Raw genomic sequence first — 16,086 nt, forward strand, 5'->3', positions numbered from 1 at the left:
AGAAGAGAGCAGAAATAAGCACCTGGGTCTAAAATGTGTTTTACTGAGTTACCTTTCACATGAACAGAAAATCCATCCAAATCACTTTTTTTAAAGAAATAGTGTGCTTGCTAAAAATACTATGTCTCAATCTTGAAATTATTAATAATGTGTATTAAGTTTTTATAAAGGGTCCAAATTATACTTCTAGGTGAGGAAAGTATCCAATTTCCTAAACTATAATTTTAAATATGTGCAAGTCACTTCATCCGTACTGCACTTTGATCTGTAATCGTCTGTTTTCTTTAGAGTTTTAATTAAATTCAGCATCATTGCCGAGTTGCTTTTATATGTAATTGTATTTATAGTGGAACATTCCTGTTATAAATATTTTGTATTTCTTTTTTGTGTTTGTAAAATGTTTAAATATTTCGTGTTGTGTGTGTTTATATGTCTTCCTCTCTTGCTGCTCTTTGTGAGGCATTTGATTTTGTTTCAAAATAATACCCAGCAAGAGTGAGACTATCAGTTAACATTAATGGAGTTTCTCATTTTTCGTTTGTTTTAAACTTCTTCATGTACCAGAGACTGAATTAGTAAAAGTTACAAAAGATGAAAGAACTATACAAGCTTAATAAAATTGTTTCATCTGGGCTTTCAGAGTGAGACTATTAGGGTTAATATTAATTTTTGCATATATTATTAATTTTGACATAATTTCAGATAATAGTTTCTAAGTATATTTGCTACTTACCAGAGAATTTTATTGTTACTGCTGTTCATAATTATCTAAACTAAATTTTATCTCTGAAATTTAACCCTTAAACTACTAAAATCCTCCAGATTGCCTGCCAACCTAGTTTGTAGGAGGTGTTACCTTTATCTACGCTAAGGTATGTTATTCCTAGAAAGGTGACTTTTCATTGCCAAACCGAAACGAAAGTTTTGATGAAAACTAGGAAAGGGTCTGGTATCACCAGATTTAGTAGCTCCAATGTAAACATTCTTAATAGTATATGTGAGGAAAATTAAAAAGGAACCTTTTATTTATGATAACATCAAGATTTTCAGAGACTATCGCTGTAGGAATGATGTCCTCTTTAGTGTCAATGGGTCTCAACTCTGAGCGCACACAAGAGTTGCTCAGTCCAGTGAACAGCATGTGTGTGCACAGCACCCACGCCCTTATGGGTTCAGAGCCTCCTGGAGTGGGCTCACCCCTCCCCTCCCCGCTCTTTTTCAGTATTCACCAGTAATTCTGGTGTGTATCCAGGGTGGCGAACCATTTACTTGTTAAGACTGAGTTTGTTTGCTATGGGAATACAGCTGAATCTTGTAAAACTTAGTAGTTTATTTACAACAGATGAGAGCATGAGTTATCTGAATATTGATTCCGGTGTAGAAGAAATTGAAGCTAGGAATAGCAAGATTGGAAAACATTAGAGTTTCATATTCCTAGTAAAATAGAGTAATCACTTGATGGTTAGTTGATCATCAGAAATGTTTTAAACTTACTATAACACTCTAAATTATGGCGGCTCCTTTATTGGTAGCATTGATATTTTCAGAAAATTATCACGAATATCATTCTCAAGATTGATTGAACATTATGTTTGGTCAGAGGAAAGAAGTGTTGTTTTGAGTTAAACAACTTTAAGTGCTGCTTTTATATTCAGTATCTGTGAATGATGCATTTTACTTGGGATCCTTGAATTTTAGGCTTGGTATCCCTCCTAACTAGCTGTGGTGTTATCCTTTTTAACATAGTATCCATGATTTCTTCCCGGTGTGGAATTCTGTGAGTTTTGATTTTAGGATTAATTGAATTCTAAGCTTGAGAAAATGGATTTATTGCAAATTATTTTGAACCCATATACATGTACTTTAACAACTTTGTATTATTCGATCGTATAAATACACCATAATTTATTTAACCAGTCTTCTGATGGTGGACTCTCTGGTTGTTTTCTGCTACAATGAGTCAAGTTATTGAGATTATCAGGTCAAAGGTGATGTATTTAAAGTCTTGATTATTATTGCCAAGTAACTCCAGAAATATCTCACCTATTAATACTCCTATCAATGGTCTATGAGACCATTCATTTATTCTCAGACTCACCAGCTCTAGGAATCACCTGAATGGAGCATTTTTGGCAGGTTGAAAGTCGAGGAATTGCATCTTGTGGTTTTAATTTGTGTTTTTTTGTTATAAGTGAAATTGTCTTTTCATATGTTTACTAACCATTTATATTTGTTTTCTTGTTTATGAGCTATTTGTATCTGTTTTCCATATTTCTATTGGATTTTTCATCTTTTTATATTGCTATATTATGCTTTTATGAGTTAAGGAACAGAGTGCATTGTGATGTGTAACAAATGTGTTTTTCGGGTTTCTTGTGAGTGTTCCATCTTGCTTGCAGTCATATATGCCATTCTGAAGATTTGAATTTTGGTGTAGTCAAATTGAGCAGTCTTTTCTTTATGGCTTTTGAGTTTGATGTCTTACTTACAAAGACTGTCCAACTCTCAAGTTATAAATACATTCACTCAAGCATTCTTTTAGAGCTTTTATTGTTCAGTTTTTGTTTTTTGTGTTTTTTTGCAAGGATGATTGGCCCTGAGCTAACACCTGTTGCCAGTCTTCCTCTTTTTCCTTGAGGAGGATTGTTCTGAGCTAACATCTGTGCCAGTCTTCCTCCGTTTGGTGTGTGGGACGCTGCCACAGCATAGCTTGATGAACAGCACGTAGGTCTGCCCCCAGGATCCAAACCTGTGAACCCTGGGCTGCTGAAGCAGAGCACGTGAACTTAACCACTACGCCACTGGGCCAGCCCCTGTTGTTCAGTTTTTAATGTTTGAATATTTTATCCATCTGGCATCTGTTGACTTCTTAGGAGTGAGAGATGCATAGACTTTAAAAAGGAAGTCTAGCCAGCAAACTTGATTTAAAATAATATACATAGCATTTTAGTATATCCTTTCATTCTAAAAGATAAAAAATATGTAATATTTAAAAGATACGTGGCTGATCCTCAGTGAACGTGCCTAAAAGATCAACTGCCTTTTACACGGTGGCCAATAAGGATGGTAGCACTTATCACTCTGTGAAACCTCTTTGAGGGATATCATTTATGAGAAAAAAATATTTTGAAATGCATTTGATGGAGGAGTACTTTGTAAACTGAGTATATTTCTAGTAGGGCATTTAATTTTTTTAAAAGTCTTTATTTAGCATGCTTCTAGGAGACTTGACATTTATGTGAAAGGTCCTCCTGTCACTCCATTCTCCCTTCCCATCCTCCCTGCCTTCCCTGAGTTATTCATTACTTCAGTAATATTTATTGGGTGTTTGGTGTTGCTCATATGAGAATGTTAGGTACTCAAATTGCTTGTAGTATTGGGAGATATATGTAACATATCTGTAGAGGTATTGCCCAAAAATTACCTTTGGCAAGACATTTACTGATGGTTAGATAATATGTTGTAGGTAGTTCAAAAGTGCCTTTTCTCCTACTGTGAATGAAGTGACTTCAATAGTTGAAACAGCTTATTTGGTATTAAATCTACTATGTAAGATAGAAGAGAATGCAAATGGTTACTTTGGGCAGAACTTTTGCTATAAGAATGTCTGTGGCGTGAATTGTCCTGTGAATTTCCTTTTGTTATCCAGGTTCACTTTGATGGCTGGAATAGTTGCTATGATTACTGGATAGATGCAGATTCTCCTGATATTCACCCCGTGGGCTGGTGTTCAAAGACCGGGCATCCTCTTCAGCCTCCTTTGAGTAAGAGACACAAGAAGGATAACTTGAATACGCGTTTCCATCTTCTTGTGTAGCATGCTTAATATTTTCTTTTCACTACTCTTCTTGTTCTACTTCTCTCTCTACTGTATATTTCTCCTCTATGTAATCCTGATTCCTTTTACTACATTTTTAATTAACTGGAGGTCAAAAATATATAAAAAGGAAAAAATTTGTCTGAAAAAGAATACATAAACATTCTTTTATTTAGAAGTGATCATCACCTTTTAAAATTAGTACTGAATTTTTGGAAGACAATTTGTCAGACTATCAAAATGTAATGTATCAATGTCAATATCGTAATAGTGATTTTCTACTGTAGTTTTGCAAAATATTTTTTGGTGATTTTATACTATAGTTTTGCAAAATATTTTATTTTATACTGTAGTTTTGTAAAATATTACTGCAAAATATATTGGGGGAAAAGCTGGCAAAGCATGCAAGGATCCCTCTGTATTATTATTCTGTATTATCCCTCTGTATTATTGTACAAGGATCCCTCTGTATTATACAAAGCATCCCTCTGTATTATTATTTACAACTGCATGTGAATCTACAGTTAACTGAATAAAAATCTCAGTTAAAAAGGTACACTGAGAACTTGAGATACCCAATTGCAATTTTGGAGGAATAAATACATTGTAGAAAAAAATGTAGGAAATATAATAAATTATTGTCAGGTTTCTAAAAAGTGTAGTATGCCTTCCCCATCTCGTGGCTTCACTTCTGGATGCCACATGCAGACTGAATAAGGGCACAGAAATGCACCAAGTTAATATTTGTTACAGGATATTTAAACTAATAAACCTTGGAAACAAATACTGGTTAAATAATTATGTTGTACTCGTACCACAGATACTGTGCAACAGTCATAAAGAATATTACTTCTGAGATGGAAAGATTTAGAAGACATGAAGTTAAAGACCAAAGGAGACTATTTCAGAATAGTACACATCTGTGTTGTCCCTTTTATATGGCAAAGAACCAAGCCAAAAAATTGGTACATACATATATATAAATTGTAGATTTATATGAGAATGCTTAGAACAACGTCTCGGAGGGTATGAAAGGTAGGGCATGTACCCTGAAGGGGATGTGTTACTGTTCTGTGTTCTGGTGTGTTCTTCGAAGTTTTCACAGTGTGAGAGTGTTCATACAGTAATTATGTTATTTACTTGATGAAAATTGTTTAAAATCTTCTCATTAATTCATATTTAGGTCTCTCTGGAATTTGTGACATTTTGAAAGAGGGTTCGATCCAAGTTTACCATTTCACTATGAAGATAAATAGTGTGAACAAAATCGTAGGGGGAAATCTTCACAAGTAAAGACTTTTAAGATATTTTTAATTTTTATCGGCTCTGTTTTTCTATTTGTAGGTGTTGATTTGAAAGTTGGCTTTTGTTTACCTATTCTGATCCAGACATTTGACTCTTATAGCCTGAACTTTTTGCCCTTTCTTTCTTTCTTTTGCTTTCTAATAGGCCAATTAGAATTAATGGAAGCTTCGGAACACGGTGGATGCTCGACCCCAGGATGTAAAGGGATTGGCCATTTTAAGCGAGCGAGACACCTGGGCCCTCACAGGTATGTGGTGCTGCCCCTCACCTGGGAATTCCTTATGTGGCCTGTCACACGTATGTAGAAGAAGATGATTTCCAGGTGTACTAAGAAGATGTGAACTAATTTTAAATTCAGATCCATGTGAAGTATAGTTACCATGGCGATCATATAAAAGTGAAGAATATATCTGTAGTTAAATCTTCCTGGGAGAAAACGCATTCACAGTTTAAAATAGATTTACTCTAGCTATTCTGCTTTTCTTGGCAACCTGACTAGATTTATAGATAGCTGTCTTCTGCAGTAATCATGTTGGTGGACCATTAGTAATGGTAAGAGGACAGGCCCTGTTCGACGTATTTGTTTGGTAAATTATTCTATGATTGGGTAACTCAATTTGAATAATGAGAGGTGAGTTCTTGTACATTAGCAGAAAAGATCACAAAAAGCACAAATATAAATAGTCAAACATGAGAATACATTGGTCAAAGAAAGTATTTTTCTCTTACACCTAAGTAACCTAAAAAAAGCAAATTTATACATTTGCAGTTTGGTGTATTGATTTTGAGGTCTTTGTGGACGTTTAAAAATATTATTGAAATAGTAAGAAATTCTTGTGATTTAACTGGGGTTTTTAAAGAACAAAAGCTTCACTTATTTAGGTATATATTAAGATGGTAATTTGTCAGTATATGTTCTCACTGCCTGCTAATTGGATTGCCAGTGAGAAAAATGATTCTCTCTCTATCTAGTTTGCATAGGTTGTGAATTGAGGTCTTTAAAAACTCTGAAGATTGCACTACCTCTTCCTCTAAGAGTTCATAGGAATTGTAAAATTGGTGTGATTATTTTCATCTTTGTATAGTTTCCTCTTTTCTTTCATCTCTGCAGCCTCAAATGCTGCTTACCTTCCTTTTGCAACATTCCTCCCAAATTTTTATGGGGTTCGGTATATTCCAGAGTGAAAGGTCTGAGCATAGACAGGATGATTATTCTGTTTTCAAATCTTCATTTAAAAATCCTTTTCATTGTTTGACTGCAAACCAAAAGTTATGTGATTAATTTAAACTGAGTTGAGAATGCTACATCTTAAAAGTAATTCAGTATTGCTGAGTGAAGTCAGCTGGATGATTTTTCAGACATTTAATAAGTCTGAATGCCAGAAATAACTCATTAGCATGCTAAATTTTCGTTCCATATTCATAAATTCTTTCATTCAGTAAATGTTTTTGAGCAGCAGGTTTTTTTTCAATAGTAACTAACATTTGTTGAACATTTATTTACTGTATGTGAGGTCTCGCTCTAATTGTTTTGTATGTATTGGATAACCTTCAAAACGACCCTGTAAAAGAGAACTATTATTTTCTCCCAGTTTTTGATGAGGCCGCTGTGGCCCTGAGGTTTACTAAGTTGCCTGCCAGCAGGTGAGGGGGGAGCAAGAATGGCACCCAGTCCAGCTCAAGGGTCTGTGCTCTTGACCACTCTCTCTCAAGGTACCACTCGTTAATTGGTCACAGACCCAACCTTTGAAGAACTCTGGTACTAATGGAACTATAAAAGCTGTATGTAACTTAATTAAAATATAAAATACAGGGGCTGGCCCCATGGCGTAGCAGTTAAGTTCACGTGCTCCACTTTGGCAGCCAGGGTTCACCAGTTTGGATCCTGGGTGTGGACCTACGTACCGCTTATCAAGCCATGCTGTGGCAGGCGACCCACATATAAAGTAGAGGAAGATGGGCACACATGTTAGCTCAGGGCCAGTCTTCCTCAGCAAAAAGAGGAGGGTTGGTGGCAGGTGTTAGCTCAGGGCTTATATTCCTCAAAAAACAGAACAAAACAAACAAACTATATATATATATATATATATGTAAAATACAGATAGTAACTGCTATTGAAACTTTGACACAGGTGCCTTTCTATTGTACAACCCCAAGGTGTTCATTGAAATAAAGGCAATGTGCTCAAATTGTGAGGGAAAAGAACAAAGAGATTTTAAAAGTGGATGAATACTGACATTATGTTGTTGGGTACAATTGAAAATTAAAAAAATTTTTTGTTGTTCTTCTGGGAAGAAGACCCACCTTATAGCAATGTCCATAGTTCTTTCCAGAAGGGTTTTAGGTCTGAACAGAGTGGTTAGCCTGTGACAGCAAGGTCTGTGGTGACAGTCCTGTCCCCTGCCTGATGGCACCAGCCGCTCAGCAGGACCTTCTTTCCCAAGTGCACCGTGGACCCCAAAGGGTCCCTCACCTGGGCCACAGCCATTTCACAAAATTTCAGTGATTATCTTTGCAGCATTTCTTCAGAGATACAGTGTTGTATGTGCTAAAAGAGGGGAGAAATTCTGGGGAGAATCATAAAAGATTTTATGGAGAAATGCAGCAAAGAATCTTTCATTGTCATTGGAACCATAGTAGAGAATTGCTCATTTTTCTGGAATGAGAGAGGAAGAAGTAGACCTTATGGCTTAAAAGACATGCACTGATAAGGAAGTTGTGTTCATTTCCTTGTCGCATACAGGCCATAACTGGATCTGTGCATAAGTCTGGGGCACAGTTTGTTGACTAGAGCCTCAGGAAGGAGGAAGGCAATTCGGAGACCTAGTGAGCAGTGTCAGCTATAGCCCGAGTCCTGTCGTCCCTTCTTCTCAGCCCTTCTACTGGCTTTTCTTAATCTCCCTGACTATGCTGTTCTATTTACAACACTCAAAGCTCTCTATCTGGCAGGATATTAATCCTTAGCAGGCACAGCCTGTTTTTCATTTCATTAGTAGACTTGTGGAGTAGCTGCTGCTACATGGGTATTCTTTGAAAGGTTCATTTCACTGGCACTTATTTTTGTCCTTGCTGAGAATGCTGTGTTTAGGAAAACATAATGAGAAAACTCTCTTTGGATTAATTTACTGAGAAACTGCCTAAATCAAAACGTGCATTCTTTGCTTAGATAACAAGAAAAGTTGCTCTTTTAGCAAGAATAATCAATTTTATGAACACATAAGCAGAAGCCCATGTTTTGACTAGCAGTTGTTGTTAGCTTCTCTGAAAATTGCAATAGTTGAATTTGATCTAAGAAGTGTTAGAAATAAAGCATGCCTCTCAACAATGAAATTTGAGACTGTGATGTTTTAAAACACTGAATTATAAGTGATCAGTGAGTGAGTCAGATGTGGAGATGGTAATTCTCATCTCCAGGGATATTCGGTAGCCAGGTTGCTTAATTCTTTCCCTCTCGCAAAGGAGCCTTAATATGGGTGGTGTCATGGTGTTTCCCTTTTTGGATTCATTCAGTTGGCCTACTGAGAGGTCAAAGAATGGGAGGAGATTAAAGGAGAACTAAAGTTAGGTAAAAGTAGATATTCTTCATATCTGGTGTCTTCAGAAGTAAATCTTTTCTATGTAAGATTTAATGTTGGAGAAATTAAACCAGAAAAGAAAAAATAATTCAGAGTATTTCCAAAAGTCTCTAAAGGATATTTACAAAGTCTGTGGAAAGTTTTAAAAGTTAGTAACGAATTCACCCCTGCAAACTATAAACATCATATTAATTCAACATCCATCCATCCATCCGTTGAACAGACACTAATTGAGCAGCTGCTTTGTGCCGGATCCGGGGTTGGGTGGTGGGCGTTACAGAGCAGAGGCCATACTTCTAAGAAGGCCAGTCTGGTGTGAAGAGATTTCCATAGCATGAATAGAGTAGCACTCAGAGAGAGGTCTCAGCTTTTCCTGAGAGCAGCAGAGAACCTTCATAAATGGGGTGGATTATGGAGTTTTTAATGCTGCTTATTTTTGCTGATAATCTTTTACACAGTAGGGGTTGGGGTTACTCTTCTTCATGTATTCGTGTATTGGTGACTTCCCATGTTCCAGGCACTGTTTTGGGACCGACGTGTGTTATCACGCTGAATCCTCCAGCCGCTCCATGCACCAGGCACTGTTCTAATCTACGGTTTACAGATGAGGGAACAGAGGCTTGGCGTGGTTCAGGAAGTGTCCAGCATCAGACAGGGGCAGAACCAGGATTCAGTCCAGTCTCTGCTCATAACTGCTGGGCTCTCATGCAGAGCACATCGGCCGAGAGAGCCTGCCCCATGTGTTTTATAAGTTTTTGTTGCGACAGAGTGTGAGAATGGTTATGTGATCACTTAGAAAACTGAAGATGTTACCTAGTTGTTTAAATAAATGTATGTACAATTAAAAGAGTTTTCAAGATGGCAGTAGGGAGCAGTGAACAAGACTGTCCTTCCACCTTTCCTAATCAGCTGGACCAGTCTTTCCTGGGAAAACCCTCTGTAGATGGCCCGGCGGGCAGGTATTTGTGTGTATAGGGCCGATATGGAATAACTTGCTAATAGAACAGGGTGCACCGTAATAAGTCCTTACGGTGGAGAGCCGTGTAATCCTGTGTGAGTCCCTTCCTCTGCTCTCTGAGGAAATGTGTGATGGTAGAGAGTTGTGTGTATATATGTACACGTGTGTGCCCATGACCAAATGCACACGTGTTGTGTGGTATGACACACATGACTTCTGTTTTCTCACTAGAAACTCTGTACATGAGAAACTAGAGATGATTATAAGCCTAACAGGAACCCAGTCTCTCCAGAGAACTTTGATCAGCTCTGGTGGGTTTATGAAGTTATTGACTTAAAACTGCATACGAACTTTATAAACTGAAAAATGAGGGACTTGGTAAAGAGAGGCTAGGTCTTGGTTCAGTAGATATTAGCTGTGTGACATCAGCATCTTGCTAGAAGATGGCTCTCTCAGATTTAATTGTCATGGATTAAGGATAAGGAAATTCTTTGCTATTGGAACGTACTATTTACCGATACAGTGTAACATTGAGGAGACAGCCCAAATTCATGATCTAATTCCACCAAGAACTGACTGAGTGACACTAAGCTAGTTCCCTTTTTTAAGCTTCAGTTTCCACATCTGTAAAACAAGTGTTAGAATAGGAACGACTTCCCAGGTTTGAGAGAGTTAAATGAGGCAATGAAGGTAAAGCTAAACTTAGCGTGAGTGATGCACCCGATCATGGTGATTATTGTCATCACCCTCATTTTACAGATGAGGAAGCTCAGACTCCAAGGTGGTGCTTGCTCGTTACTAAGTAGTGGAGAAGGCAGCAGAGCACATTGAGAACCAGCTTCCTGACTCCTGTCGGGGCCTTGCCCCGTCCCTCTGTATGCGAGCCGTTACTCATCACTCAGGCATGCTCCATTTCCATTTTGTGGCATCCCCTTTTTTTATCACCTCCTGCCCCCAGAACCAGCTGGCTTTCCTCTCTGCCCCATAGTAGGTGTGAGAACGGGTGGTGTGTAAGCCCATTTGACTGTCCTCGAGGTTCAGAAGAAGAGAGGGTATTAGCTGATCGTCATGGGGCTTCCTTAGTAGAACATCTTGGCCCATTGTAAATCCTGCTTGAAGGGTGTGATGGTTTCCCCTACTTCAGGTTGAGAGATTGAAATTCCTCTCTGGCCCTGGCAAATCCACAAACAGCGCGTCTCCTTCTGGTCCGCTGTCTTGCCTCTCTGTGAGCTGGCCCGGTTGGTATATGGTGGTCTTAGAGAGATATCGTCTTCCTTCACTTACTCAACAAGTAGATCAAGGCGCTGCCCTCGTAGCTCTTATATTAAAGACTTCTAAGCTGGAGCTGTTTACTGTCCGGTATAGTTAGGGACCTGGCCCATCCAGGCATCCCGGAAGTCTTCCCCGTGTGGGCGTGGTGGGTGGGTTGGGGACAGGACTCTTCATTTTCGTTACTTTCTTCATATCTGACAAACCTCCAAGGTAAATAGACAGTCAGTTCTTCAGTAATCGTGAAACCAGGTGTTCAACTATAAGTGACAGGTACGATGGTTGCAGTATTCTAGGAACAGCAGCCTACTGTTTGTAGAAACCAAGAAATTATATTTAGATTTTTTTTCCTGCTGTCACAAAATGCAAGTAGATAAATTTGCAATTGAAATACATAATAGGAGGAAGAAAGAATAGAATAGAGCCAAAGATGACTAAGATCTGAGGCTTCGTTCCTGTATTTCCTTTGTCAGAAACAAAGAATTAAGAATAGCGGGAGGAGCTAGTTGTGTTTTTATCTTTTTCTGTGTGTGTGTGGGGGGGGAGTTCATTGAAGATGATGAATTTGGTTTTAAACATGTTTATTATGAGGCAGCCCTAGGACATTTGTGTTTTGCCTGAAATCGAGGTAAGTGTTAGGCAGGGCTCCGCCTCCCTTCAGGGAGCTGCGGGGAGTGAGGCCTCTCTGCTCCCTCAGGACAGTGTCGGTTATGGTGTGGACAGGCAGATGCTGCCGACTGGGCCTTCCTCCAGAGGAGTGATGCGAGGCAGATCAGACTTCGAGTTTCAGCCTCCGTGAAACTGATGGCTGGGTGGGGCGCAGCGGCTGAGGGTCTGAGAAGAGGGGCGGGTGTGGCAGCCCCAGCAGCACCCCCCTCCTATGCAGACCGTTTCTGGGGGAGAGTGCTGGGGCGCCCTTGCTTCCTGCCCAAGCCTAACTGTCCAGCCTTCCTCCAGAGCTGTCTGATGCCCTTGCAGTAAGTTTATTTCGGCTAAGTTAGGCTGAATCGGTTCTTGTTACTTGTATCCGCGAATATGATTGGTACAAATACCCCATGAAGGATTCCATGAAGCACCAGGAGGGTTATTGTTCAAAAGAGACATGGTGGTTGGAGAGGATTTTCCTTCATATCATTACTGAACCAGTAAAATGCAATGAAATGGTATGCCCATTTGGAATAAGGTGAATAAAGTGGTATACTCCTTCACTGAGCTACCTCATTGCCGTGTGACCGTGGGCAAGCAGCGTCTCTACCTGGATGTCCCATAAACATTCCACAATTCCTGACATTGTCCCTGAATCTACTTCCTTCCAGTCATTCTCATTTCAGGGGGGAAAAGAAAAAGAATGCATCCCTGTTATCACCCAGTTCTTCAAGCCAAAAACCTGAAGGCCGTTCTTAAATCCTTCCTTTATGCTGTTTCCCGTCTCCTGTCCATCCACAGCTCCCCTTGGAGGCACTGCAGAAGATACCATAACTGTCCTCTTTACCTCTGTTTCAGCCCCATAAATCCAAGTCACCGTCATATCTTCACTCTTACATAACTTCTTTTGCTCCAATTCCATCCCCTCAAAATCTTCTCTCCACAAAGCATCCTGAGTGATTGTTTTAAATTGTAATCAAACCATGTCATGCCCTTATTTGGAGGTCCTCTGGTGGCTTCAGATGGAACCTAAGCTAAACATAGGAACTGGCCACTGTGGCCCACCAGGCCCTACACAGTGCCTCCCGGCCTGTTTCTGGTTCGTCTCCTTTGGCTCACTGCGCTCTAGCATTGCTGGTCATTGCCTCAAACATGCCATGCTGTCCCTGTATTTGCTCTATGCTCCCGTTCCCTAGAATGCTATTCCCCTGTGTTGACAGTGGGCTTCTTCTGAACCTTGACAGCACTGCTCAACGCTGCTGCCTCAGCGAGGTCCTTCCTTCCCGCCTGTCATAGCCCCACGTTCTCTCTCATGTCTACTCCATGGTGGTTGTCACTGTGTGAAGTTGTCTTATTTGTCTACTTGGGTAATTGCATCTCTCCCTAGAATATCGGCTCTGTGAGAGCAGAGATCTTGTCTTTTCATCTTCTACTGTTTCCAATGCCTAGAAAGAGAATTAGCACATAATAGATACTTGACAAATACTTGTTGAACAAATGAATGGAATAATGAAAGACTGAAGTTAGCTCATCATTTTAAGCCTTTGTTTGTCATGCGAGAAGCCTTTCTGAGGTTGTTGTGACGATTAAGTCAGATACTGCGATTAAGTCAGATACTGCATGTAAAGCTCTTAGCACAGCGCTGGCTACATAGTAACTGCCCTATAAACATTACTACTGCTTATTGTTTGTGTTATTATTGTTGGCTTAACATTGTATACATTTATGTCAACACATGATCAATTATTATTTACTTTCTTTTTTTTGCATACATAGCTCTATAGAATAGCATGTGGTTAGAGAAAATAAAGATTGTATTTTTGCTTACAAGATATCTGTGATAAATTGTATAGCCATTATCAGAATCACTTGAGCCCATTTTCAGACTCTTCCCTCCTTCTCCTGCGAGGATTTATGAGATTCTCCTGGTGGAGGGAGACATGCACTGTTTAAAATTTTTCCTGGGTGGTTACCGACATTCCCACTATCACCTAAACTGAGGAAAAGAACATGTAAGACACTAATATAATCTACCTCAGGTCCAAAGGATTTCCAGATTTAAGGAGGCTTCCTAAAATCAGAGGGGCAAGATAGGCAGCAAGTTGGAGGGCTTGGTTGTGTTTTGGGGGCCTGAGATACAGAGGTTGCCCAGATGTTCTGGAGACTGGAAAGCTGAGGCCCGGGCACAAGAGTGTACTCACTTAGTGTTGAATTAACAATTAGTGACCTAGATTTCCTTTGCTTGGATAACAGGAATGATCCCCAAATGGGACCTGAGAAACCAACCAGTGATCACCGATGGAAGGGAAGTGAGCCAGCTGGGTCATTATCCAAGTTGGCATCTGATCTCTTTTCATATACGGACAAGATTAACTACAGGTTGATATGTGTATCTTCTAGGACAGCAGGTGTACATCAGGACCTGGAGATAGGCGCATGGGGGTGCTCCTTCCTTTGGAGGGCAGAAGCTGTTATAAAGGAAACTAAACAGCATGTGATGACACTGGGCCTGGCGGATCACTTTAGGAAGCAGAGCCGCCCCATCCATCCATCAGTTTCTGGCCCACCTCCGCCATCAACCCTCCTATGATGTCTTAAGCATTTCTCTCTTGTGCTGAGTGTCGCCACAGATGTGCACAGGCTCTGCCCTCAGATGATACAGAGGGAATCCTTCAGTGACCATTGGTCACTTCCAAAGATTTCATCAGATTGCTTCTAAAACTCTAATATGAAGACATATTTTCTATCAGAATATACTTAAATTATGTCTTAACATATTTCATACTTCATTTAATCATACACATGTATAAATATATATAACATATTCAGTTAAAATTTGAAATTTTGTATTCTGTAGCCTGTCATTATAATTGAAAGGAGTATGTTCTAATGGGAATGTTCATTTCTTTTTCTTTTAATCCTTCAGTGCTGCCAACTGTCCATATTCAGAAATCAATTTGAATAAAGACCGAATTTTTCCAGACCGCCTAAGTGGTGAGATGCCTCCGGTGAATCCATCGTTTCCGAGAAATAAAAGGACAGACACAAATGAAATCTCTTCATCTCCTGAAATCAGGTAATTAAAGTGATAACCATAGTGCTGTTTAGACTGGTTGAAAGAGGTTTTCTATCTTAGATATTTTGTGTTCTATGCGAATGTTTTCTTCTATGTTATTGAAAATACATCTGCTTTAATGTGAAATGATGGTGAGGCTCAGTACTTGGACTTTAAAAAAATTAAGCAGAGGTTTTATAAAAGCGTATCCAGATTAGGCAAGATTTCTTCTTGTTCATCTTATAGTTGAACTCACTTGGTTTTAGGAGTCTGGAAATGCCAGTCATTTTACTTCATGTCAGTTCCTATTTCTGACAGAACTGATCGATATTTATATAGAGCCATCCTTTCTAAGGAAGAAGGCAGATGCCTTGTGAAGACTGGATATTATGTCTTTTTAGTGCTCATGATTGCCAGGTGCTTGCATCTACATTGTGTCATGTAATTCTGAAGATGTTAGTTGCACTCTAAGCTCAGTCATTGAGTTTTGATTTCACGTGTAGAGCTGAGTGCGAATGTTTTAACCTCAGTGGATTATTAAGTAAAGAACTGAGTTTTGTTTGATATATCTTTAAGTAAATGGTCTGTGCCCTTAGATTAACTGAGGTTCCTACTAAAAGAAAGGTAGATGAGTAGGAGGATGGTCCTAGTGCTTAGGTTTTGGGGGTTTCTCTTATGGAGTATTTTAAAACCTAATGCAACATAGTTCTTTTGTTTATTTTAACATTTTATAACTTCATTCTTATAGTTGACCTGGGTGGACATTTGAATTAATAAATCTGACACTAAATGCACAGCAGTGTTGTTGGAGTAATGGCATTTCAAGTATCCACATCCTTATAGAGAAGCGATTTTGCTCTATGGATAGAGGGAGCTGTAACTGCTTTAGTTATTAGCAACAGTGATGATTGTTTTTATCCTTAAAACCTGACTGAGGTAACCTAAACTGATTTACCCAACACAGCACTCTAAAACAAGGGCATATTATTTGAGAAAATTTACTTTAACACAAATCAAAGTACTAATTCATGTAGTCACATTACAGATACAGAGTTCACTGACTCACAGGTGGTTAGGGCTACCTAGAGTTTGGATTTCAGAAGCCAAGGTATTATTTAAAATATCAGCATAATACTCCCAAGGGCCAGCGGGTTCTTCTCACAGGCCTCTCTCTAACCATCTGGGCCCCAGCCGGAGGGCCAGTCTCACCACAGAAAGAGGTGGTCCATGTGGACGATTTCTTGGGATCCTTTTTACCTTGAAATCCATGTAAGAAAAGAATAACTTCTATAGTGGATCTAACCATTCCAGTGATGTGTCTCCTGTGAGGGTGTGGTCCTGTTTCTTCATGTCATCAAGATTAAGGGGACAATCTCAGACATTTTCAGTTTTCTGTAGTAACCCATCACACATTTCATATCTAAATATTTTTATATTATGTAGATTTTTAGCATATACCATC

The 16,086-nt window shown here is 39.1% G+C and overlaps 1 protein-coding gene across 14 annotated transcripts in view; it reads left to right on the forward strand.

Annotated features, from left to right (window-relative positions):
• Positions 1-16,086, forward strand: part of L3MBTL3 (L3MBTL histone methyl-lysine binding protein 3) — a 113,864-nt gene that overhangs the window by 67,618 nt on the left and 30,160 nt on the right. For all 14 annotated transcript variants that reach the window (XM_070496261.1, XM_044754551.2, XM_014847690.3 and 11 more), the window contains 3 exons: positions 3,650-3,764; positions 5,267-5,369; positions 14,496-14,645. In XM_070496261.1, the coding sequence (XP_070352362.1) occupies positions 3,650-3,764; positions 5,267-5,369; positions 14,496-14,645 (368 nt within the window). The remainder of the gene's footprint in view (positions 1-3,649; positions 3,765-5,266; positions 5,370-14,495; positions 14,646-16,086) is intronic.

This window comes from Equus asinus, chromosome 24, assembly GCF_041296235.1.
Source record: "Equus asinus isolate D_3611 breed Donkey chromosome 24, EquAss-T2T_v2, whole genome shotgun sequence".
In the NCBI taxonomy this organism is placed as follows: domain Eukaryota; kingdom Metazoa; phylum Chordata; class Mammalia; order Perissodactyla; family Equidae; genus Equus; species Equus asinus.